Source organism: Schistocerca americana, chromosome 9 (genome assembly GCF_021461395.2).
Source record: "Schistocerca americana isolate TAMUIC-IGC-003095 chromosome 9, iqSchAmer2.1, whole genome shotgun sequence".
Lineage (NCBI taxonomy): Eukaryota > Metazoa > Arthropoda > Insecta > Orthoptera > Acrididae > Schistocerca > Schistocerca americana.
In genome coordinates, this window is record NC_060127.1 from 104,343,465 (window position 1) to 104,368,658 (window position 25,194).

General features: G+C 38.0%; 1 protein-coding gene across 1 annotated transcript in view; it reads left to right on the forward strand.

Moving 5' to 3' along the window:
* Positions 1 to 23,984, forward strand: part of LOC124550913 (inositol-tetrakisphosphate 1-kinase-like) — a 100,875-nt gene extending 76,891 nt beyond the window's left edge. Inside the window, exons 7-11 of the mRNA XM_047125706.1 lie at positions 874 to 1,033; positions 1,794 to 2,036; positions 9,553 to 9,696; positions 13,957 to 14,110; positions 19,548 to 23,984. Coding sequence (XP_046981662.1) covers positions 874 to 1,033; positions 1,794 to 2,036; positions 9,553 to 9,696; positions 13,957 to 14,102 — 693 coding nt within the window. The 3' untranslated portion in view covers positions 14,103 to 14,110; positions 19,548 to 23,984. The remainder of the gene's footprint in view (positions 1 to 873; positions 1,034 to 1,793; positions 2,037 to 9,552; positions 9,697 to 13,956; positions 14,111 to 19,547) is intronic.
* The last annotated feature ends 1,210 nt before the right edge of the window (positions 23,985 to 25,194 follow it).

Consider the following 25,194-nt stretch of genomic DNA (forward strand, 5'->3'; position numbering starts at 1 on the left):
TACTTTACACAGTATAATGAAACAACATATAATTATAATTGACAGTCACAGCCTTCAGAACATAATCCATAATCAATGAATTTGATATTGATTCTTTACACGATATTACTATTCCCAATTTTTTCAGACTGAACTGCATTAATTTTAGCTGGCTGTCTCCAAAAGATAATTTTATAAAGCAAAACAGACTGCAAAAACATGCTTTTTCAAATTGAAATAGTTGCAAATGAAATCCTAAGCAGAAGCTCAGAGCTGTTAAAACAGGAAAATGAGTACAAAGATGATGCCACACTTGCCACTCTTTGTGAGTAGTTTTTAATATATTTCTTTATTTATTACATTGTTTTGGCTGCTGCCATCATCCCCAACATTAGTGCATACCTCGTGTAACACTTGTATCTTTGTAAACATTGAGAGCTGAGTTGACAGTTGACATCCCACTTAGATGTACATTTTGTTGATACTAACACTGAGCATTGTTTTACAAGTTCTACATTTTTGTGAGTGTACTTTTTAAAAGTTTTTAAGTTTTAATTTTTGATCTTTTGCAGCTTGATATTGTATAACAAACACCTCCCACTCTTATGTTCCTTTAATTTTAATTACAAATCTGATGATGATATTAGCTAAAATCATGTATTAAATAAAGAAGTATATTAAGTGAACTAGAAGGTTTTATTCACAATATATCCACAATGGTAGCAAACTCATTCAGGAAATCTATTTTCTATATTAATTTGCTAATTTCTGATGCAAAAAAATGAATTTACTCAACCTTGACTTTTGAGCAATAAAGGAATTTGGAGTCCTCCGAATCTTGTGTTAAGAATATTCCAGTCCATCCTGCAAACACAAGTTTCTTTCCTTTTCAAGATGTGCCTCATCTTTAACGAGCGTGGAGTACGTGACTGTCAGCCTCCGTGTGTGGCTCAGAGCTTCATCAATCACAACGCCATCCTGTACAAGATATATGTGGTGGGAGACAGACAGCACATCGTCGAGAGGCCATCCCTCAAGAACTTCTACCCGTGTGGTGAGATGCGCCATCTTTGCTGTTTTTGCGCTGCTTTAAACTTTGGACTTAGTGCTGTTGTTGTTGTTATTGTATTTGGTCCAAAGCCTGGTCTGATGCAGCTCTACATACTAGTTTATCCTGTTCAAGCCTCTTCATCTCTAAATGACTACTGCAACTGACATCCATTTCAACCTGATTACTGTATTCATGCATTGGTTTCACTCTACGAAGATTTCGATTTTTACCCCCTACACTAGCACAGCTGCACCAGTAAAAAGATTCAAATTACTCAAACTTAATGTATCCATAAGATATTGTCCCAACGAACCCTTCGCCCTATCTCTCCATCCCTCTGCTGCATCTTCAGACTGTCAATAGATAAAAAGAGCTGCCAAAGAATAATTATAGAATCTGTAAAATCAGTCAAGTAACTATTTACACTATGTAATAAAAATATACCTAAAGGCAGATACTCCAACATTCTTGTTGCATTTTCAAGAAAAATGAAGACAACAGCAGGTAGAGGTCAATGTTTTATAGGTGGAGTAAAATATTTTCTGTGTCTTTTCATACAATCTACAATTGTGAAAGGAATAGATACTTCAGCAGATTTTACAATTAAATTCTTGACACTAATGTTATGTGACTTTTTAAACAGTTTCAAAAACTTTTGAACAGATTTTAAGTTTCAGCATTTGCACACGAAAAAGGAAGAAAGAAAGATCAGAGATTGGTCAAGGCAACATTTCACAAAAATTTCTTCACGTGTGTTTCACAGATCGAGACACGATTTTTTACGACAGCCACGACGTGTCGAAGGCAGATTCGCAGTCGGCGCTCTCTGTGCTGGATCCAGAGGATGCGGCAACAGTTCCCCAGCCACCGCCCCCAGACCCCGAGAGACTCCGGGCGGTCGTCAACGCACTACGCTCCAAGCTCGGTCTGGCGCTCCTTGGTGTGGACGTGGTCGTCGAGAACTGCAGTGGCCGCATCGCCATTATTGACATCAATGCCTACCCTGGTGGGTGTACAGCATGCTTCGGACTGTTCCTCTGGGTTGTTTAATTGCTGTGCCACGTATCTGAGATAAAATTTATGAATGAATGAATTGAATATGCTTCATAAATCCAGTTATCTCTACTGTATTTGGATTAAATTCTCTGGTCTCAGAGCATAGAACACGAGTGTGCCGTCAGATTTCTGTCATCTGCATCATCCACCGTGTTACAGTTTGTTAAAAAGTTTTGATGAGTCTGTACTTGATTGAGGGTTGTTTGATTATATGTAGTTTTATTCCTTATATCATCGACAGTAACAGTCTTGGAGGCGAGGAACTATCGAGTCAGTAAAACGATTCCAATACTTCGTTGGAAGATGCCCAAAATATTTTCTGTATACAGAGCTGCACGGCCTTAGTCTATCTACAGAACAGAATCACGAAACCACTGAAAGTTCCTGTGAGGTGTGTTTATTTATAGATAGCCATTTGTGGTCAAGTGACCGTATTTAGTTCACCTATGTATTAACAAAACGTGTAGCATGTTTAACACTACGTTTCTACGGCTGGAAGACTTGTCTGGTGTAGTGGTAATAAAGTGTACACAAATTTTCTTCATGAATCGTTCTATCTATTAATGAAAACTGTATCAAAATCCTTGCAGATATTCCTGAGATTAACCTCCACATACAGATGGAGAAACAAGACAGAGGAATTTAATTCTTCGCAGTCGCCATTTGTAGACTCAGAGAAAGCTTTTGACAATGTTGACTGGAATACTCTCTTTCAAATTCTGAAGGTGGCATGGGTAAAATACAGGGAGCAAAAGGCTATTTACAATTTGTACTGAAACCGGATGGCAGTTATAAGAGTCAAGGGGCATGAAAGGGAAGCAGTGGTTGGGAAGGGAGTGAGACAGGGTTGCAATCTATCCCCAATATTGTTCAATCTGTATATTGAGCAAGCAGTAAAGCAAACATAAGAAAAATTCAGAGTAGGAATTAAAACCCATGGAGAAGAAATAAAAAACTTTGAGGTTTTGCTGATGACATTGTAATTCTGTCAGAGACAGAAAGGATCTGGAAGAGCAGTTGAGCGAACAGGATAGTGACTTGAAAGGAGGATATAAGATAACATTAACAAAAACAAAATGTGGATAATGGAATTCAGTCGAATTAAATCGGATGATGTTGAGAGAATTGGATTAGGAAATGAGACACTTGAAGTAGTAGATGAGTTTTGCTACTTGGGGAGCAAAATAACTGATTATGGTCGGTGTAGAGAGAATATAAAATGTAGACTGCCAATGGCAAGGAAAGCGTTTCTGAAGAAAAGAAACTTCTTAACTTTGAGTATAGATTTAAATGTCAGGAAGTCCTTTCTGAAAGTATTTGTATGGTAGTGAAACATGGGCAATAAATAGTTTAGAGGAGAAGAGAATGGAAGCTTTCGGAATGTGGTGCTACACAAGAATGCTGAAGATTGGATGGGTAGATCATGTAACTAATGAGGAGGTATTGAATAGAATTGGGGAGAAGAGGAGTTTGTGGCACATCTTGACAAGAAGAAGGACCACTTGGTGGGACATGTTTTGAGGCATCAAGGGATCACCAATTTAGTATTGGAAGGCAGTGTGGAGGGTAAAAACTGCAGAGGGAGACCAAGAGATGAATACACTAAGCAGATTGAGAAGGACGTGGGTTGCAGTAGGTACTTGGAGATGAAGAAGTTTGCACAGGATAGAGTAGCATCGAGAGCTGCATCAAACCAGTCTCTGGACTGAAGACCACGACAACAACAGTTCAGCCAATTTACAGAAAATATTGATAGATTATATATGCAAAGCTTCCTCAAGAATTCAGTTTATTAGTGAAAACCACATCAAAATCGACAGTTCCTGAAATTGGTCTTCACAAAGAGACAGAAAAACACAACTGGAGATTTTATAATATGTATATATTCTGGTAGTAATAATTTCATGCGGCTCAATGGCCCAGGGCAAGTCTTACAGTTGGATACCACTTTGGCAACATGCGTGTCCCTAACCTTCCCCAGTTATTCAACTGGGCAAAGAGGACGTACTGTACAACTCAGTGTGAAATCCAAACCACTGCCATTACTGGTGAACCTCCACATCATTAAGAGATAACTGATAGGTTAAAAGACAAACTGAAAAAAGCAGTGGTCTGACCAAGATTCAATACTGTCACTTTTTGATTTTAATGCGCACCCTTTACCACTAGCCCTCCAGGCCCAACATCAATTCTAATCAAACTTTGCTGCTCTCTGGAGTTGTGTTGCCTGCTTACTTTACTCCTTTTCTCATCACTTACTGCCTCCTCTCTAGCTGAGAAGCTAGTGACTTATTGTTGCCATGAGATCTGCTCCAAATGCTGCATAAATATGGAACTGACAACAACACAGAAATTATACATTTGTCGTTATGTAGTCGTAATACATTATATGCCCAGACCTTCCTTGTAAACCAGTTTATCTATTAGTGAAACCGCATCAAAATCCCTACAGTAGTTCCTAAGATTAACCTGAAACATATAGATGAAAACTGTGATGAAGAATTTTAATTTGTTATATGTTTAGATAGTATATGTCAAAATAATAGTAATGCAAACTATTGTATAGAGCAGATACTCATGGACACCATTACTTCAGGTTAAAAGATGGGTTCTTGTCTGAAAATTAAGGTCTCCAATGCTTTTCCACATGGTAAACATCATTTTATAGCAAAATCAGTTACAGATTCTGAAAGGTTGGACTTTTAGCTATTTTTCAATGTAGTCCCCATCAAAATCGATGCAATTTTAGTCGCTCCAGAAGCGTTTTCATACCTGCATTATACCACTCTCCCGCCGACTCGTGCAAAAAGGAATGGACAGCTGCCTTCATCTCTTTGTTGCTTGATAATTTAATTCTGCCCAAGTGTTGTTTCAAGTTGGGAAACAAATAGTAGTCACTGAGAGCCAAATCAGGGCTGTACGGAGGATGGTCAACAATTTCCCATCTGAATTTGGCGATGAGACCTGTCATGGTGCTCGTGACATGAAGGTGGGTGTTGTCATGGTGCAAACAAACTCCCTTTGTCAGCCAATCCCTCCTTTTGTTCTGTGTAGCCCGGCCTAGTCTTGTTAGTATCTTTCAGTACCTTGCCACATTGTTTGTTGTACCTCTTTTCAGGTAGTCAACCAGCAGAATGCATTCTATACCCCAGAATACTGAGCCATCACCTTCCACCCTGACGGCATTTGCTAGAACCTCTTGACATTTGGAGAACAGAATGCTACCATTGTTTTAATTGTTCAGTAGTCTCTGGAATGAAGTAGTGAACCCTAATCTTGTGTCCGATTATAAATGAATCCAGAAATTCTTCACTCTCTTCCTGGTAGTGGCACAAAAACTTGTGAGCACTTTCGATGCACTTCTTTTTGTGTTCATCAGTGAGTATCCGTGGCACCCACCTGGCATACACCGTGTGATACTTCAAAATGTCCGTCAAAATCTTGTCCACAGTATTCTCAGACACATCCCCCATCAGTTCAGCAATCTCTCGCAGTCACACACTGATCCGCAGGCAGAACTTCTTCAACTTTCCTCATTGTCTCATTCAAAACTCGCAGTCACACGCTGATCCGCAGGCAGAACTTCTTCAACTTTCCTCATTGTCTCATTCAAAACTGATGGACGCCCACAGCTTGCCTCATCGTGCAAGTTTGTACAGCCAACTGTGAAACACGTACACCACTTATGAACACTTTTTTACATTCATACACTTTTTTCCATACTCATTTGTCAACTGGTGGTGGATTTCAGTAGGAGTTGGCCCCTTAAACCACAGAAATCTAATCACAGAACGCAATTCACACTTGGCGGGAGCATCAATTTTCCTTTCCATCGTTAATGGCTACTATGCCAAGAATGAGTGTCACAGAGGGGTGGAGACTGGCAAAAATAGTGGTGTGGGAAGCAAGGAACACAGTGCTGTTATCAGATTTAAGCTAGCTTGCTCCGTGCCGGTGGGAGCTTGTTGAAGACCTTGCTTTACAGACAACCCTATCACATAATTATTTATCAGTTGCAGGATATAAATGAAATATTTAAAAATATAGTACACGTAAATCTGCCATTGAGTACCTATTGTCTCTTATATGTGCATCCTTGATATTATACATTTTTCTGTTAGTCACTAAGTATAGAAACTTACAGTCCACATACTGTGTCACCAAACTCACATCGGTAACTTATGACTGAATCATTTGATGTTTGTGCAGTGATTTTACTTACAATTTAGGGCAATTGATCATAACTTCATCAGAGATGTGTAACTTACAATTTCTGTGTCCTGGATTGTAGACGATGAATAAAATGAGTTAAACAGAGGAAGCAACAAATTTTGTTTGCATAATGAAAAACGACCAAATATCAGTTTTATTTTATAACTAGACTAAAAAACATGTCATTTATTGGCAGCATAGTTAAAAATATTTCTATATTGTACTAGTTTGTAAAAAATCATATAGTATCCAAAACAATCCACCAGTCACTCTGCTGACCAAATACAAAAACTAATCTACTATTTCAGCATCTCATTTCCTAATCTAGTTCTCCCAGCATCACCTGACTTGCTTCAGCCTTTTTTATAAAGACAGTTTCCATTCTGTTCCAATTCATACTGCAAATCCTCAACAGAATAACAATGTCATCAGTACACTTCAAAGTTTAAATATTTTACCATGAACTTTTCTCTTTTCAAATTTTTCCTTATTTTCCTCCCCAGCATGTTCAATGTACAGTTCAATAACATCGGGGACTGGCTACAACCCTGCCTCGTTTCTCTCTTAACTACTGATTCGCTTTGATGTCCTTCAACTCTTATAATCGATCCAGTTTCTGTTCAAGTTTTGGATAACCCTTCACCCCCTGTATATTATGTGGTAACTCACACGTGTTACCGCATTACTAGGCCTTTCTGTCTCTGATGGCAGCAGTGGCTGCTGCCTCTCGTCCGGCCACCATTTGAAGCGTGGACGGTTGACATGTGGCCACGCAAACAGCATCCTACCATTTCCACCTCACTGAGCTACATTGTCGAGGCTCACCTGCTACCCGATGGCGTCCATTCCAGAATCGGCACCTAGAAACAACACCTACTTTCCTGTAGAGACTGTCCCGAAACAGAAGGGTGTGCTGATTGCTCAGACTGTGCCAGTTGGCACACCTTTGAAGTACAGTGACTTACTAAAGCCACCGCCTCAACTCCACACTTCACTCTGCTAGTTGCACTCTGGTGATCGTGTAATAGTACTCTGTGCTATGACTGTATTGGCTCTATTATTGGACTTCTGTTTGGGTTATTCTATTTGAATCAGTTCCTTACCAGTGCTTGCACTTTTGGTCACTGTGTAGTGGTCACAACCTTTATCACTGTTACCTTCATTATTTCAAAGAGTGTAGTACCACTCAACACTTCCACAAGTCTTCCCTAAACCTGCAAATATTCAGTTTATCTTCTAAGAGGAGTCATAGGATCGATACTGCCTCGCGCATTCCGACGTTTCTTCAGAACTAAAACTGGTCCTCCCCGAGGTCAGATTCTACCAGTCGTCGTGTCAGTGTTCTGCAAGCATGCCTTATTAAACCAGTGCTTCAGCAACATTCACACTTGTCCGATCCCGTCTTCTTTGGACTAGAAATTATTACAGTTTTCTCGAAGTCTGAGGATATTTCGCACGTCTCATTTGTCTTGGCCTCCGAGTGGAATAGTCTTCATCTTGACAGGCAATACCAATGATCTCGTGAATTGTGAGAGATAGTTGTGTAGTCCGAGGAACTTGTTTCGATATAAGTCTTCCTGTGCTTTTTTGAATTCTTCTCTCAGTATCGTATCTCCCATCTCATCTTCATGTGTCTCCTCTTTCTTCTCCATAGGATTCCCTTCAAGTTCCTTCTCCCTGTTTAGCCTTTCCATATACTCGTATTACGTTTCTACTTTCCATTTTGTGCTTAGTACTGGCTTAGTATCACCCCAGCCATTCCTGCTTTGCCATTTTGCACTTCCAGTCAGTCTCATTATTTGGACATCTGTATTCATTTTTGCCAGCTTCATGTGCTGCAGTTTTATATATACTCCTTTCATCAATTATATTCAACTAACTGAAAAACCTGGCATTGCCCAGGTATTCATTTTGCCAATAATTTTCTGTTAGAAACGAAGATAAAGAAATTAACTGCGTTTGCAGCGAAGCACCAACATACTGATTTCCGTGCGTTCGTGAAAATACCTTTGAAATTAAGAAACAGTTGTACAGAGAAATATTCATAAATTACACATGTATAAGTACAGTATCCATGTCAAGAAATATGATCCCAGACAGTTTCTGTACACAGGACACAGCTCCTTCGCATGCCTGCAATGCGATTTTGTAGACATCCCTGTGGCAGTGCCTGTTCGTAGTGCTACAAATGGCTATTGTATTCACCTACAGCTGTTTGTGTGTAGCAGTGGAGAGTGAGCAAAATCGTTGCCAGGTATTAGGGGTTTCATTAAGATGACCTGATTCTAGATGTGTCTCAGTTAGTAAGGAATAATTGTATTAAAACTTCATGCTTGATGCAGCACTTTTTTTCCACATATCTCAGTATTTATTAACCGTATCTCTTCAACTGTGTGTCGTGTAATGATATATCCTTGTAGGTACATTCAGCGACATATGTGGATACTGTCAGGAAAATGTGTTGTGAACAGAGTTTGTAGAAAAGAAATAATAAATTTAAACACCGTACACAGTGCTGCAATTTTCACGCAGCTCTGTGTTTACGATGTCTTATCTCCTGAACTATGATAGGTTGGTGGTTCTTACCCCCACAGCAATTGTTACCTGACAGTAAGGGATATGTGTACTAAATGTGGTTAAAATTAGTCTAGTGGTTTAGGAGATGTGGAAAACACACACACTTTTTTTGCTATATGTATGGACATGTGAACTGTACAAGGGCTCCATTCATCTTCTAGTGTATTCCTTTTCTCCATTTCAGTCAAATGCCTAGTGTCCACTTCGCAACTCTTAACAATCTTTGGTTCCTTCGATTTACTGTGTCCAAACTTCTTAGTTATCTACCTTTCTGCAGTTTCTTCTGTTTTAAATTGCAGTTCATAACCCATGCATTATGACCAGAGTGCACATCTGCCCACGGAAATACTGTGCTGTTTAAAATCTGGTTTGGACATCTGTCTTAGCATTATGTAATAAGTCTGAAATCTTTGAGAGTCTCCCAGTCTCTTTCACATACGCAGCCCTTTTACACGATTTTTAAACCGAGTGTTAGTGATGATTAAATTGTGCCCTGTGGAAAATTCTCGTCCTTTCGTTCCTTTCCCCCAGACCGTATTTTGCTATTATTTTTCCATTTTTTTTGTAATAAAATTGAAATTCCGAATCTCCATTAAATTTTCATCCGGATTGTGAAATCAAATGTGTTAGTTCTTCTCTTATTAGAACTGTGTAAGGTTTGTGGCACTCGTGTGCAGGTTATGACGGCTTCCCCAACTTCTTTGAGAGCCTGATGACGTGCATCCTGGGAGCCGTCGAGTCACATCGAACAGACGTGCCGGATGCGGTCCTCTCCAACGGATCAGACAGCTTCTCCAGTGGACCTGGCAGTTCTGCTTGCAGTGAGTTTAAGTTTTAAAAAAATTGTTTTTAATCAATGAGTTTAGCAATTTATTCATTTTAACTTGCAAGAGGTGGTTCCCAAGGATGGAATAGACTTTTTGAAACCACCTACGCATTTCTGTAAGATAGGATATCAGATATCACACACTGCAACTTTTCAGCCTAGTGAGCCCTTGTTTGTAAGTAACAAAAAAAATCATATGATTGATTAGAACAACGAAAACAGCACTGATTTTGAAATGGCACCATAACGTGGCAATAAGTTTATCAGAATGACTGTGATCATTATTTTTATTCAGTTACTTGCTTTTTTTTCACATTTCTCGTCCTTTGTCGCATCATTTTAATCATTATATTCACTTTTTAATTTGCTCTCATTATTATTATTATTTCTTTTTTTCCATCTGGAATCTTCTCCCATATGATTTTAATTACCTTATGTATTCAATTCAGGGTTCAGTGTGGGTGGTCTTGGAATATTAATCACTTAAGTATGTTACCAAGACAAATGTATTCCATAAATTTCATGACTACACTAATTAGTTTTTGGTGTTGTGATTTTTTTCTGTCAGAGTATTTATGATACTTTATCATACAAATAGGAATCTTGGAATAGGAAAACTGCTGTGTTCAAAAGAGTCAATGGAACTTACGATTTAAATTACTGGTCGCTCAAAACGCAAATCTTACGGTCTCACGAGTGTTGTCGAATGTCATAATCTTGAGGAGGTCGGTCAGTGATGACTGGTGCGAAATTGCTCCATATCTGAAGTTTCTGACACTTATTAATTTTGTGCTGTTTTCTTCTTTTCCAACTGCAGCCCAGATGTGTCATGCTTGTGAGAAACTCGCACGCTTTTAACTTGCACTTCAGAAAAGCATCCGATCACAGTCCGCCACATACGAGCCAGCTGCAGAGCTCTAACAACGTGTCCTGTAGCCATATCCTCTCCCTGTGACTGGCATGTACACCCAAGCATGCATAATTTCAAAAGTCACTGTTAGGAAGATGTGGCAATCCTCAGCTACACAATTTTCTTCACCCTATCTTATCTCAGTGATTACAATTGTTAAATAACAGCATTATAGGCGTTAATTTTTATTATTGAAGTGGACTTCATCCAGATTGCCCAGAAATAAATAAATCTATGTTACTTTATGTTTGAGAAACAGGAAAAATCATTTGTAGCTGACACCATGTTAGGGTATTACAGTTGGAGCTATAGTCACAAGGACAGCCTGTAGAGATGTCTCATCCTTTGGTAGCACAGCACAAGTATGCTTTGTGCATGTCAGTGAGGCCTATTTGCCAAATTTTGTGGTTTGGTCCTCACTTGAGCCTGTACAAAGTCACATGTAACGAACTGAAGAAAATGATCATCTGCAAGTGTTTACGTTTCCAGAAATGACCTTGGAAACCTGGCACATTGACTGTATTCTGTAAGAAGCTGTGAGGCTCATTTCTACCTATCAGGTACTTTAAACAAACGGAACTGCCAGTATTGGCTAGCAAGTAGTGCTTGTAAACTTCATCAACCCCCTCATAGTGACCAAGTAACTGCAAAATGTGGAATTCCACGATTTTTACTTATTATAACGTGCGTTTTTCTGGAACAACAGATAAGTCACAGCGTTACCTTATACTCTGGTAAGAATTTTTTTTGCTTAATCTGAGAAGATGCTGAATTTATATCAGTAGGGTTTGGTTTCAGTGGTGTGGTGCTACTTCCTGTTTCTTCTTCTTCTTCTTCTTCTTCTTCTTCTTGCATTACAGCCTCTGTAGGACCACTGGTAGCCCCATCATAGATTGCATTTTCTGCTTCTGCTCCCAGAATATTTTCATTCTTTCTCTTCTTCCATCTTGACTGTCTTCTGAGATATTCAGTATTCTCTTTTCTTGTCTGCTCCACTGGAGACTGTTTTTGCTTCCCTCGTATCCTTCTCTGTTGTCAGTCTCCGGCATATTAGTTGGTGTGTACTTGCTTCTCCAATTTTCCTTTCCTTTTATTTTGATCCTCAATTCAACAAATACTTTTGGAGTTCAACAACCTGCACAGTTCCTGTCTTTCCGCTTGTATTCCCTGTTGTTTCCCATACTCTTTTCATCATTCCATCCAGATTCACTCTGATTTCATGTCCGGTAAACCTTGCCCTTCTCACTCCGATTTCTTCTAATATTGTCCTTATGTTCCGACAGTTTTCCCTACATTTTTGCATCCATCTTTCACCACTCTTTTTAGGGCCTGGTATTTTCCTCACTGTTTCTCACTCTTACTTCTCTGGTTTTCTGCATCCTAGTCCCATCATCGCAGTTACCTGTGTGTACTTACTACGCATCATCTCGGCCACATATAATACTGCATTCCTCCTGTTGCCGTGTAGTGTCTCATCTTTGCTTCAGTAGATATTTGTTATTTTTCGTGTCTATATCTCTGGTCATACAGAAGGCTGACCACATCTTCATCCTCCCTACTATTTCCTCGTTGCTCCTGTTTCTCCCTGTCATATATTCTCCCAGGTATTTAAATTCGTCCTATTTCCGCATAGTGCCTCCTGGTGATTTCCATCCCACTAGCTATTTTGCTAAGGTTGTCTACATGTGCTGTGTTGTGCCATGTCTTAAGAGACTCCATAGCTTTCTTGAGAGAGGACATGGCGTTTTGTCTGTCAGGTATGTGAAGTGGCCCTTCAGTCTCTGGATCTTGCACCAAGTACTCATTTCTAGTTGGGCCACCTAATTCTTGGACGTAATTGGAAAACCGATGGTCATGAAGCTCTTTTGGAAAGTATGACTGGTGATATCCAAGCAATTCTATGTGCTATGTCTGAAAGCTGTATGGACATTTTTTCCATAATCCTGCAACTAATCCTGAATAAGAATAGTTGTCTCACGTGTTAAGCCATTTTTGACACCTATTGATAATGCATTTACCAAATGACATTGTATATTTAATTTTAAGGAAAAAAATTCTAATCCATTCGGAAACAACTGGGTTTGGGTTTCAGAAATGTAACACTTCCTGATTGTACCCTGTATGTAACTGAGTACCCATTTCTGTCCTGAAATGCCACCAGAATATGGAACGAATAACTTTACTCTAACCAGGGGCCCTTACAGGCTGCTCAGCTTCTTCAATTTTCTTCATATGTAGACAATTTGAAGGTCATTGCCTGGACAGCAGGCACAGTATGGTGCAATTCTCAGAAGAAGTTGGAAGGAAAGAGGCCTTCAAAAATGTTTTCCATTCACAGTTAAGTGCAAAAAAATTTTGTCTTATCAACGTATATGCCAGTAGGTGAATGCGTACCATAAGAGGATGGTAATCCTAGAGTCACTAGTTTGAACTTCACATGTAGCGTGGTTTTATTTTATTATAAGTCCATGTTTATTAACAAATGGAAATATATACTAGCAAATGTTTTTGATAAAATTAACATCTTTTTATTTTTAATTACTATTTGTATGAAAATGTGAAACATCAAGTAAAAAACAAAGTATGTTTTTATTTCTAGAGATTTAACACTATTATTTATGTATTTAACTTTCTTCGTGTAATAAAGAGCCATTTTGCGCATGTTTGTATTGAGTTTTAATTTATTTACATATAACCAGTAATTAAAAATAAAAAAGTTATTTTTATAAAAAAAATTATGATTCAGTATTTGTTAATTAAAATTTCCATTTGTTAATAAATGTGGAATTTAAATAAAAGTAGAAAAAATAACTATGAGCAAGATTCAAACAAGTGACATCACAATTAATTACTGTGTGTGTGTGTGTGTGTGTGTGTGTGTGTGTGTGTGTGTGTGTGTGTGTGTTACTGCTGCAGGACATTGATGTCCAGGCACTGACGTCCAGATGCTTTGAAGATGAAGAAAATTGGAGAGAAGGTGTCTTTAATGTTGTAACTGTTCTAATTTGAAAACCATTGCTGTTGTCTGTTAGGCAATTCATTTCTGTGGAGAGAGTGTTAGTTGCATAACTTTTGATTCCATTCATTTCGTTGTCATAGTTGGTCAATAAAGAATGGTGCAAGAACTTTTCTTTCGTGCTAGACGGAATTTGTACTTATCATTCAGTTGTCAATGAAAGCACAATCACAGTAAAATGCATAGTGAAATTAGTAACTACCATTCCATAAATAGAGGCTTTACATTCTTAAGGAGATGAAAAAAGATGAAATGTAGGCGCAGTAACACAGTCATTTTATTTTTGGTGGAACATAATGTACACACACACTTATTTTCTTCTGGCTTAGGCAAAACTAGCAGCAGCACGAGCTCACCAGGTGACCAGGACGATTCCGGCTTCGACACAGGGGGCGACTCGAGTGACGAGAAGAAGAAGAAGTGGGGCCGACGCCTTCGTGGGAGCGGCGGCTTCGCGGCAGTCGCCGGCAAGTAACAGCTCAGGTACGCAGCTGTTAAACATCTCTGTTTGTGATTCTGTGTGTAGTGGGAACCACTATTTGTAATGTAACTGCATGTAGCGTTGTCTGCATTTGTTAATTAATTGGGCATTTTGAGCCTCATTTCCATTGTAATGTTACAGTTCTTTTAATTTAGAAAATTGGAGTTGTGATCTTTCATTTCTGTAAGTACCTCATTAATATGTGCAGCATACTGTAACCTGTCATAGTAGACTAATGTTTTTATCTGGTAGAAACTGCAGTGCTCGAGACGTGTTTAGTTCATAGATCTCGCTGTGACAATAGGCGTAAGTTTTTAATCAAACAGCGCTGTACGGGCCATATCAGTAGCAGTACAGTTATGTAGTTACTGCCTGTGAGAACACTGTGACAGTGTAAATAAATGTCACCAGAATTTCAATACTGCAGTGCCTATATTATTCCGAATTACAATGCAGTGTTCCTTTGGACATACATGCATGCCCACGGAACATTGCATTGTAATTCATAATAACACAGGCACTGTGCAGTATCGTATTTACCCATTGACTCCCGGCAAATGGCTTTCACGTAAAATGTCTCCCCTGTACAGGAATGTATCTATATATAATGGATGTACGAGTACAGGTTGTAGATGCATGGTTCACGATGTATGGAAGCTTGGGTCCAGCCACGAGTCGTGCTTGGATAGCCAAATCCTAAGGCAGCTGCTTGTGATAAGCGGGAAATCCGGATTTGAGTCCCAGTCCGGCACAAATTTTCATTGTCGGCATTCTGTTATACAGCTGACAATTGTCCATATTCAGCTGCGAATGCATTTCACCTGTATAATTTACCAACCATCTTTCAACAGTATTTATCTTAAATGCTGGTACTACATGAAAAATTGACATCATGTGAAGTAGGAGTGGTTCAGCACAGCTTTCTCCAGTAGAAGGAAACTACAACAAAAATGACGCATTTGGCCAAACAATCCTGTTAACACTGCACAAAAAATAATTATTATAATGATGAAGTTAATCAGAGTATAATTTGAACAGAAAGTTGAGTTGGCCACTGAAGCCAAAGTGGCAATCTTAATTAAAATCAGTCTGTTTGAAAAGCTACACAAGTTGACAGCAGCAAATGTAATTGAAATTCAAATGTATTTTCTTCAAAGACTACCATTGCTCCGAGTGAGTGATTCAGGCTCATATAATGTGTAATTACCCTTTTAGGAACATTGGTAATGATACATTACTGACTTAGAATTTTAGCAATGTTTGTCAATGTTAGGCCTCATAAAATGAACATACACACTTATTCAGGTGAGGCAGATGCTATTTCAACTAATCACAAAATAATTGTACTATCTGATTATAAAACAGATAACTTTGTTTAAATATTTAACCCTTTGACTGCTTTTGATGAATTAATTCTTTACGCACTGCCGCTCCCCAAGCACTGTTTCAAAGTTTAAGTGTACTCTCTGGGTTTTCCTCCACCGCTGTTGATAATTTAACTTTGGCCTCCTTGCTGATCCCTGAGTGCTGATGACCAGTATGGACTCACGTCAGCTGTTGGCGAGCTCAAATGCACAGCAGAGTCTCTGCCCCATATTTCAAAAGCATTTCACAGACCTAGCTGCTAAGTTGTGACCATGTACTTGATCTGTCATTATTTTGTTTTGCTGCGTCCGACTTCTCTTTTCATCTGTCTGTCCCTCAGGATTGGCATCACAACGTTTTTCTCGTACTCTGTTGTACAAGGAAAATGACAAGGCATAGTGGTTGCACTTGGATATACTCCCAAAGAACAACAATGAGGACGAATTATTTGATGTCGACATACGTGATAATTCCTTCAGAGATTCTGAAAGTGACAGTCGTAATCTACACACGTCAGCTGGAGTATTGCTACAGTCTTATGTTTCGACAATTACTGTATCATACTTACCTGACTATAACACAAATTGTTTCCCAAATTCATCATTTGAAAAATATGGGCTCATCTTGCATTCGCAGATTAAGATATTGCTTCTGAGGTCAACATTTTTACACTGTTTAATAGAGTAATACAGGGGTCATATTATGTTTACAGATGAAATTTGACTATTGAGGTTTCATACAAACTTATTTTGAACAGTGCCGTAGGGTACGGCTTGTCACACAATACTTGAGTTCAGATGGTTCAAGAATTCCCAATACATCGAATTGCTCAATACGTTATCGACCTTGCTCGAACAATCACGTGACCTGTAGCTTGAAGCGCTATCGTAAGGGATACAACAACAATCTAATGCTCTGAAAAAAAAAATTGACAATTTTGTGAAAGCCAGGAGGAACAACTTTAAATTCTATCAACTTACAAACTTTTGTTGTATTTAAGATACTTTGCACATACATTTTTGCTGCTTTTTAAGTAAATGTAACATTCAGAGGTGAAAAACCCATTACTTGATTCTTAACCCATGTCTATATTTTATTTGGCTGTGAGGAACTAATGATTCACCAGGTAGGTTGCAAACGAGTAATTCCACTGCTGATCTCATATTATAATACTGGAGAAAATCATTACTGTACAAGCTTTAGAACTTTAGAACAAGATGATGACATTCAAGTGCAACAAGAAAGAAAATTAATCCAGAATGAAATGTCTACGTTTACATCTACATCTGCATCTGCGTGGATACTCTGTAAATTTCACTTTAAGTGCCTGGCAGAGGTTTCATTGAACCACCTTCACAATAATTCTCTTTTATTCCAATCTCAAGCAGTTCACAAAAAAAAAAGAATGAACACCTATATCTTTTTGTGCGAGCTCTAATGTCCCTTATTTTATGATGATGATCATTTCTCTCCCTATGTTGGTTGGCATCAACAAAATATTTTTGCATTCGGAGGAGAAAGTTGGTGACTGAAATTTCGTGAGAAGATTCCACTGCAACAAAAAACACCTTTGTTTTAATTATGTCCACCCCAAACCCTGTATCACGTCTGTGACACTTTGTTTCTCAATCGTGCAAAACGTGCTGCTCTTCTGTGAACTTTCTCGATGTACTCCATTAATCCTATCTGGTAAGGATCCCACAATGTGCAGCAGTACTCCAGAAGAGGACGGACAAGCGTAGTGTAGGCAGTCTCTTCAGTAGATCTTTTGCATCTTCTAAGTGTTCTGCCAATAAAACGCAGTCCTTCCCCACAGCATTTTGTTCGTAATTGTAATTCCTAGGTATTTTGCTGAATTTGTGGCCTTAAGATTTGACTAATTTATCGTGTAACTGAAGTTGAAAGGATTCCTTTTAGCACTCATGTGGATAACCTCACAGTTTTCATTATTTAGGATCAGTTGCCGAGTTCCACACCATACAGGTATCTTTTCTAAATTGTTTTGCAATTTGCTTCGATCTTTTGATGACTTTACTAGATACTAAAGACAGCATTATCTGCAAACAACCTAAGGTGGCTGCTCATACTGTCTCCTAAATTGTTCATATAGAAAAGGAACAGCAGAGAACCTATAACTCAATGTGGGGAACACCAGAAATCCCTTCTGTTTTACTTGATGATTTTCCATTACTGCGAACTGTGACCCCTCTGACAGGAAATCACGAATCCACTCACTCAACTGATATGATATTCTATAAGCACGCAATTTGACTACAAGCCACTTGTGAGGTAGTGTGTCGAAAGTCTTCTGGGAACCTAGGAATACAAAATTGATTTGAAATCCCTTGTCAGTACCACTCAACAATTCATGCGAATAAACAGCTAGTTGTGTTTCACAAGAACGATGTTTTCTAAGTCTGTGCTGACAGTGTGTCAATAGACCATTCTCTTCGAGGTAATTCATACTGTTTGAGGTTATGTCAAACAAATTAAGTAAATCATATTAAAGTGACTGTAATTGTTGTCGCGAGAATATATTACAGCGGAAAGACCTGTTGTGGAGATTATATGAAAAGTCATCACTAGATTGTGGGACAAGCAAAAGTTCAAGAATTGGACCAAATAGTGATTGTGACCTTTTATTTATTTATTTATTTGTTTTTTGTTGTTACATATGACCTGCCCTTTAGAAGATATCACCATCCGCGTTTCACCGTTGCTTACAAACAGTGACCGATTTGGCTGAAGAACTGCAATCGGTGCGGGGTTGGGGGGCTATTGTTGAGCAACAGAAATTTCGTCATGCTGCCAACCATGGGAATGTGTATTGCATTACATCTACCATGTTTAAACTGCAGTTTGCCTGAACCCATTTGTACTTAGAAGCAAACTGACTTTAAAATTTGTCAGATACTCAACAATAGCATACATTTCTGCAGGAAACACTAAAAGACTAGATGGGCACCAGTGGTTTACTTACATGTTTCGTGCAGCACTGTTGTCGACACTCACCGTGAGGTACGACGGGGACAATTGGGGGTGTCAGCTGCTGGTTGTACACAGCCAATTAGAGAGTGGTGGACAGGCAATATGTTTGGAAGCAAGAGACATTGTAACATTCTCATGTCATTATAGAAGTGATATCTGCAGTACGTTCAGAAAATAAATAGCTGTGTTCTTGGGTCCCACTGTAACAACCACCTCAGAAATGGCAAAATATTTGGAACCAACGGCCAAATATTTGTGACAATGAATATTATAAGTTTCACAGCTGTCCTGTTAGGATGATGGCAATGATGATGGTGGTCATGATGATGACTATGATTGAAACTAATGATATTACAGATGATAGGCTAAGTAAACTAAAAAGCAGTGAAGATAAAAACTAGTGTAAAATTTTTTTTTTATTCATTTTATTTCTCCTTGTATTGTCAAAATGTAGACAATCAGTAAATGGCATAAATTTAGAATAGGTGTAATGTTAACTTTTTAGACAAATCTCCTACAGCAATAAAAGTTTGTAATTTTGTTTAGTCATAATAAGTTAAACAATAATTTTTTCTCTTGTATTCACAGTCATCTTTCACTCGGGTAAATATGGTAATTCATAGTTCTTATTACAAAGTATTTGAAAGTTATGGTTACCAAAACTGGGTTTGACACTGTTGAAAAAGCCATCTTCATATCTGGGCAGATTTGTTACAATTGTAAATTTGCAGAGTAACTACTAACATACAATAATGTTCACCTCAGCAGTGACAAATCTGAGAGCAACAGGGGGAGACGTTGCAGAAATCACTCAAAAAATATTCAGCACAGGACAAGCCAGACCTTCGGGTAGCCCTGGCCCAAACACGTAAAGTAGTGCGGGTAGACGCATCAGGCAAGAAGCATGCAACATGCAGCTAAGCCTGTATCGAGCACACCTGTGGTGGTCAAAGGGTTCATAAAATATTTTAGGTAGCTGTCGTGTATTATAAATCTTTATAAAGATGTCAGCATCTGTTTGTTACATTAAAACCATATGGTACACTGGTGTCTCTTTGAATGAAGCTTTATGGTGTTGTGTTGCAGGTTCCTGGGGACAGTTGTGCCAGATGAACTCCCGAAGCAGCTTTGTGTTAGCTGCCTCAGTGTGTACATTCTCTTCTTCATTGGCCACCAACAGAGACAGTGATTTACATTCCAGTTTCTGCACTTTTGTCTCTCTGGAACCTCTTCGGCTGACTTTTTTGTGTGTATTGACTGTGTTTGAAACAGGAGGAACTCTGACTTTTCAACTGTGTTCATTTAGTAGACAAAAAAAGGGGAGATATTGCTGAAATTTAAAAAAGTGTTACACCTCTGTTGCCTTCAAGATACTGTTTCCTGAATAAGACACTCTAAGTCCCAAGAACAAGTTAAATTATTGTATTCAGATCTCTCATAAAGCATTTATTTAGTGTCTAGAAATGTTTCACTATTTTAAGCATGTATTAATGTTCGAGTGTTCTTTAGGCATTGCTTTTGTGCAACTGTCATTTTAATATGTCAGGTCATTGTCCAGGCTGTGATTTGCATTTGAGTGTGCCATTCCAGTGTCTGTCGCCTTCTCGCTTTTTATGCTTCTACTGCTAAACTAGATGATTCACTCACATTTCTGTAAAATTGGTATTTCCACAATCTGTTTTTCTCCTTGAGGAATGACAATTTATTATATCTTGTAACAGAGCTGGTGACAGCTATCACAACAGTATTAGAATTTGCTTTTAGTACTGCTCCAGGTAGTAGAGTATTGCTATTCCAAAATGTTACTTTCGGTATTGATAGGCCAGCAACACAACTGTGTTCTTATTCCAAGTCAGTGTGAATGTACTGTAAGCTGCACGAACACCATGTTCATCTTTAAAAGACTCCTCCAGTGTTACAAATGTAATGGGAGTACATATCAATGTTTCTCTCATTTAAATAATTCCTGTTAGATTAGTGGAGAGTGGTTTCATATCTTTTTTTCTGTACATTGCTCACATCACTCCCAAACCAAGTGGTGGGTTATCATTCGTTAGCTGCTGCTGTAGGAACACAAATGCCTGACAAACCTGTGTAATGTCTTCTGAGAGGAAAATGTTCTACAGAGAAATTTGATATTTTTAGACACTTGCCTGAAGCAAATCACAATACCTACTTACCAGTTATTGAAACAGGAGGAATAAGCTGAGCCTACAGAAAAAAAGAAGAAGAAAATAGATGTTCAGGTTAGAGCTTTCAGAAAGTGCTGTTCCTTTATAAGAAAAGGGGGGGGGGCATTGACTACTTCCTCAAGCTGTCAGAAGATTTCTAAGTAAATTGTCCTTTCCTTTCTTCTCCAATTAAAGTCTTATACTCACATGTCCCTCTTTCGTCAACTATTTCCTCTCTCAAAGAAGGAAGCACTAATTCCAAAAATTAGCTAGTTCAATATTGTGTGCACTGCCCCCCTCATTACCATCAGCTTTAGGTCGGCCCTGATTAGCTGGCTTCTGTTTCAGAAATTCCCTTTCTGTTTTGTGTAGTACAAATTTTGGTTTTTAGCATTTGTATTTTAGTTTGCAATTCAGTTCATTTCTGTGTTATTTACTTTACGCAGCTAGTCCTTCTAGAACTGATTGATAAGATATTTTATACGAAAAAGGCTGGTCTTTTATTCACCGAAATGTCACGTTTTTGCAAGACTGAATTTCCTTTCTTCATATATCTGTTCTGAAACCACAGAAACAATTTACTGCAACATGTACATTACTTTTTGCCACTGTTCTCATACTGCCATTTTCAAAGTACCGATGAGCAGCAAAATATTAGCTTGCTTCAAGAGAACTACTGATCCGAACAGTTAATGTGATGTGATGTGTGTCAATTCAGAGAGTAAAATGTTTTTCCTGCTCTCTGTGACAAACCTGATGGCTGATCTTCCTAATGTTAAAGGAGTTATTAGAAAAGAAGTAGCTTCCCAGTGAAATTCAGAAGTGAATCATCTGTGGAGGTGAGGCAGTTGTAAATCTTTGCATTAATTGCCTTGAAGATTTATAGGTTGATGCCAACAAACATTTTAAGATATTCCAACCTTCTTGTTGTTTCTGTCATCATATAGAGGCAGTGGAGTCTAAAAATATCATTTCTCAGATTCGATGGATTGTAGCAATTTTGGAATTATGTTTTCATAGTAACAGTATTATGCGTGTTACAGAAAGATGGAATGATATTCAAACATTCAGTAGTGCTGTCCATTCTGCAGAGAACCCTGTGACATACTTAATATGTACAGTGGATAAATGCAGATATTTGCTAAATTTGTGTTGCTGTACTTCTGTGCTAAGAACATACTAAAAATCACTTTGTTCTAACTTGTTGCTTCCAGTGATATTACTCAGCATCTTGCACTATAAGAAATATCAAGTAATACTTGTTTAAATGCCCATAGTTTATTATATTTCCAACACTACAAGGGAACGACTTTACTTCTTGTGTAGAAAATTGTCGATTCCAATTTCTTCTTCTCTGTGTAGAGCCTGGTCATTGACCTCAGACTATTTAAATATTGGCATTTACTATTATTAACTGATACAGACTTATGAATTGTATTATAAAGAATGCTCTGCTCGGTTTTAAAGAAGAATAACGCTCTTGATGTCCAAAGGGAAGATTTTTACAAGCATAACACACAAATTTCTCATCTGTTAGTTCATATAATTTAGCTCTGAACTTATTTTCAACAAATTAGTGAGCTATAAACTATACCGTCAATTGCAGAAAAACATTATATTTAGTGCTTGAGAGTACACGACTGTGAGATCGATGGTACAAAATCTGCCATTGACCTTTTTAGATTGTCATTTGCTCTGGGGGCTGTTTATGAACATACCCCAATAAGGAGACCAGGAAATAGTGGTTTCCACTATCTGTTGCAGATGGTACAATGCTCTTTTGATAGGCTGTCAAATTTAGCTTTGCTGGATCTCTGTTTGCACATGGTCAGTTTTGTAATTGTGAGGAACCACATACAAGTTTCTTTACAAGAGATATGTATGTTTCTCACAGTTCGTGGTGAATTTCCATTATGTATGCTCTGAACAGACTTTATTTTCACTGTCACACAGTGGCAGTGTGGAAGCTGGTATTTGTGATCTAATCACAGTTATCTATTACTCTTCACAACCAATTGACCCTTACTGTTCTGTGCACAGGTGGCTGATGGGTGTAATTGATTCGATAGAAATCAAATTATGTTGACCTTTATGTATTATTTTCAGGCCACTGCCATCATTGATTAACAGACAACATTATGTTTAGTGTGTCTACGTCTAAAGAAGCAGAAATAATGTGAAATTAGCAGCTGCTGAAATTTTGTGTGTAATTAACTTGGAAATCATTTTACGGATTTCTTTAAGCAAAATACCCATTAATCTCTATGTCATCTGCTAACTTAAATGGTAGTGAACAGAAATTATTCAGTACTTTTTGATATCAACTGATTTCTCTCGATTCAGCTAATCCCATTAGTTGTCTCACCAATTATCTTCTTGGAATGTATGTGTGTAGTATTGAAATGTTATTTGCGTTATTATCCATTCAGTGCAACTGGCAACAAAATATTGTTCCAGAGAATGAGTGCAGTCTTACAGAACTACAATTTGACTGTGTTTTTTATGCCTTACCTTCCAATGATTGACATCACTGCTGCTTCCAAGTCTTTAAAAGTTTCTATTACAAAATGTAAACTTTTTGAAATTCTCACTTTGTTTAGAGCTCCAGTAAGAAATTTTTATCGGTCATTCCTTTTTGAGATGTATATTAAGAGAGAAAACAGACTGTTTGCAGATGGTTGCCTCAGGTGATGCAGTAGCTGTATATCCAGTCAGTCACTTAACACTTAAAAATACTTTTTCAGCCAAGTATGCTGAACAACTATCTAGCTTTTGTATTTGGAAGGCCTACATAGACTTTTTACATTTCTTGTGTACCATTGCACGAATGATTGCTGCTGGAAGAGATGTTTTGCAGTTTTGGAAAATTTCCAGTTTTACAGTGACAAAAGTAGAAAATTGGTTGTTGTCGACCTCGAGTAGCATTTACTGCAGGTACTGGTAGTTTTATACTTCAGGGTCCAATAATGCAACGATGTGTGTTCTCTGTGTGCTAAAACTGATGATGATTGTCAATTAGCAGTTACTGATTTTTGTTGACTGTGTACATAAACTTGTTTTTATTGTGCCACAGTAGCGATTGTTTTGCCTTATTTCAGACATGTAAATTCAGAATGTACTTTGAAGTTAAAAATATTTATTACCTCTGTCATATTATGCAGAAGTGGACATTTATGTCACAGATGTGTGTTAATTTGTACCACATGAGAGGAAAATGTTGTGGCATGTGTGATTTATTTAGCAGGTCATTGATAGTAGTAAATGTTACTGTGGTGAGCTTACAACAAACTTGTGGTGTTGGATGCAATGATAACTTTTTATTGCAGTGACATTAAACTGTATTTATTTTTTATATAATATGTTTATTCATTTCATTTTGCCTTTATGCTTGCCATATGGCTATCAAAACAATGCTTCTGTGGCTTTCATTTTTGGGGCCACTCTGACAAGGTATGAAGGTCACTTTGATAGACATATTTTGTGTGTTAGTTTCTATGAGAAAAGAAAAACATCCAGTTTTTCGCAGAAGCCTGTTTCATTTGTGATGACATATCTACATACAGTCAAACCCCTTTTTAAAGAAACTCTGGGGACTCAAATATTTTTCCCTTACATAGGATTTTTCCCTGAATGGGGGTTTTTGCCAGAGAACATGATAAAAATGACCCAGAATCATAATTTAAGCATGCAAAAGTGGTAAAAGTGCTATTTTGTTACAAAATTATTTATATCCTGTGCTACAAATTTAAATGCAGAAATAATATTACACTCTTTACAAAACATGTCCTTTAATTATTTTATAAAAAAATCAGTAAGTCGTGTTTATTTTGTCCTTCTAGGATATTATACTGAAAGAAGTTCTTTCTCAAGCTGATTGATATGAGTTAGAATCGATTCATCTACATTAAAAGAGGAAAAGAAATTCCTGACATCAATTTCTTACAAAGCATCGGTGTCACTTCCAGCACTCCTACCTATATCCCCTCATAAGCATTTCAGTGGCATAAATCTCGGGTATGGAAATTCGGATGTCATCATCACAGCAGATAATATCCTGGAATGTTGCATTTTCAGAAATATTAGTTTTGCTTCCTTGTGCTGAGTCTCATCACTTCCTTCCTCTCAGAGAGTGAAAGTGACTTCTACAGAACTGCTACTGTGTATCTGTATCTAACAGAGCGTGTTATGTCCAGGTCAAGAGGATACAGATGACTCGTGTGGTTTGGAGGAAGTAACACATCATTTACTTTCTTCTGAGATTATGTTTCCTTGGGATGTACAGGGCATAGATCAATAATAAGTACAACTTTCCCTCCTGTTGCTCCTATCTTGGCATCTAAATGCTTGAAAAAGTCATAAACATTTTTGACATCTCCAGGGACTGCTGTTGTGCACATAAGTACAAAGCAAAAAACAAAGATGCTGTGACTTACCAAACGAGAAAGCGCTGGTAGGTAGACACAATAAAAAACACACACACAAATTTCAAGCTTTCGCAACCCAAGGTTGCTTCATCAGGAAAGAGGGAAAGACGAAAGGATGTGGGTTTTAAGGGAGAGGGT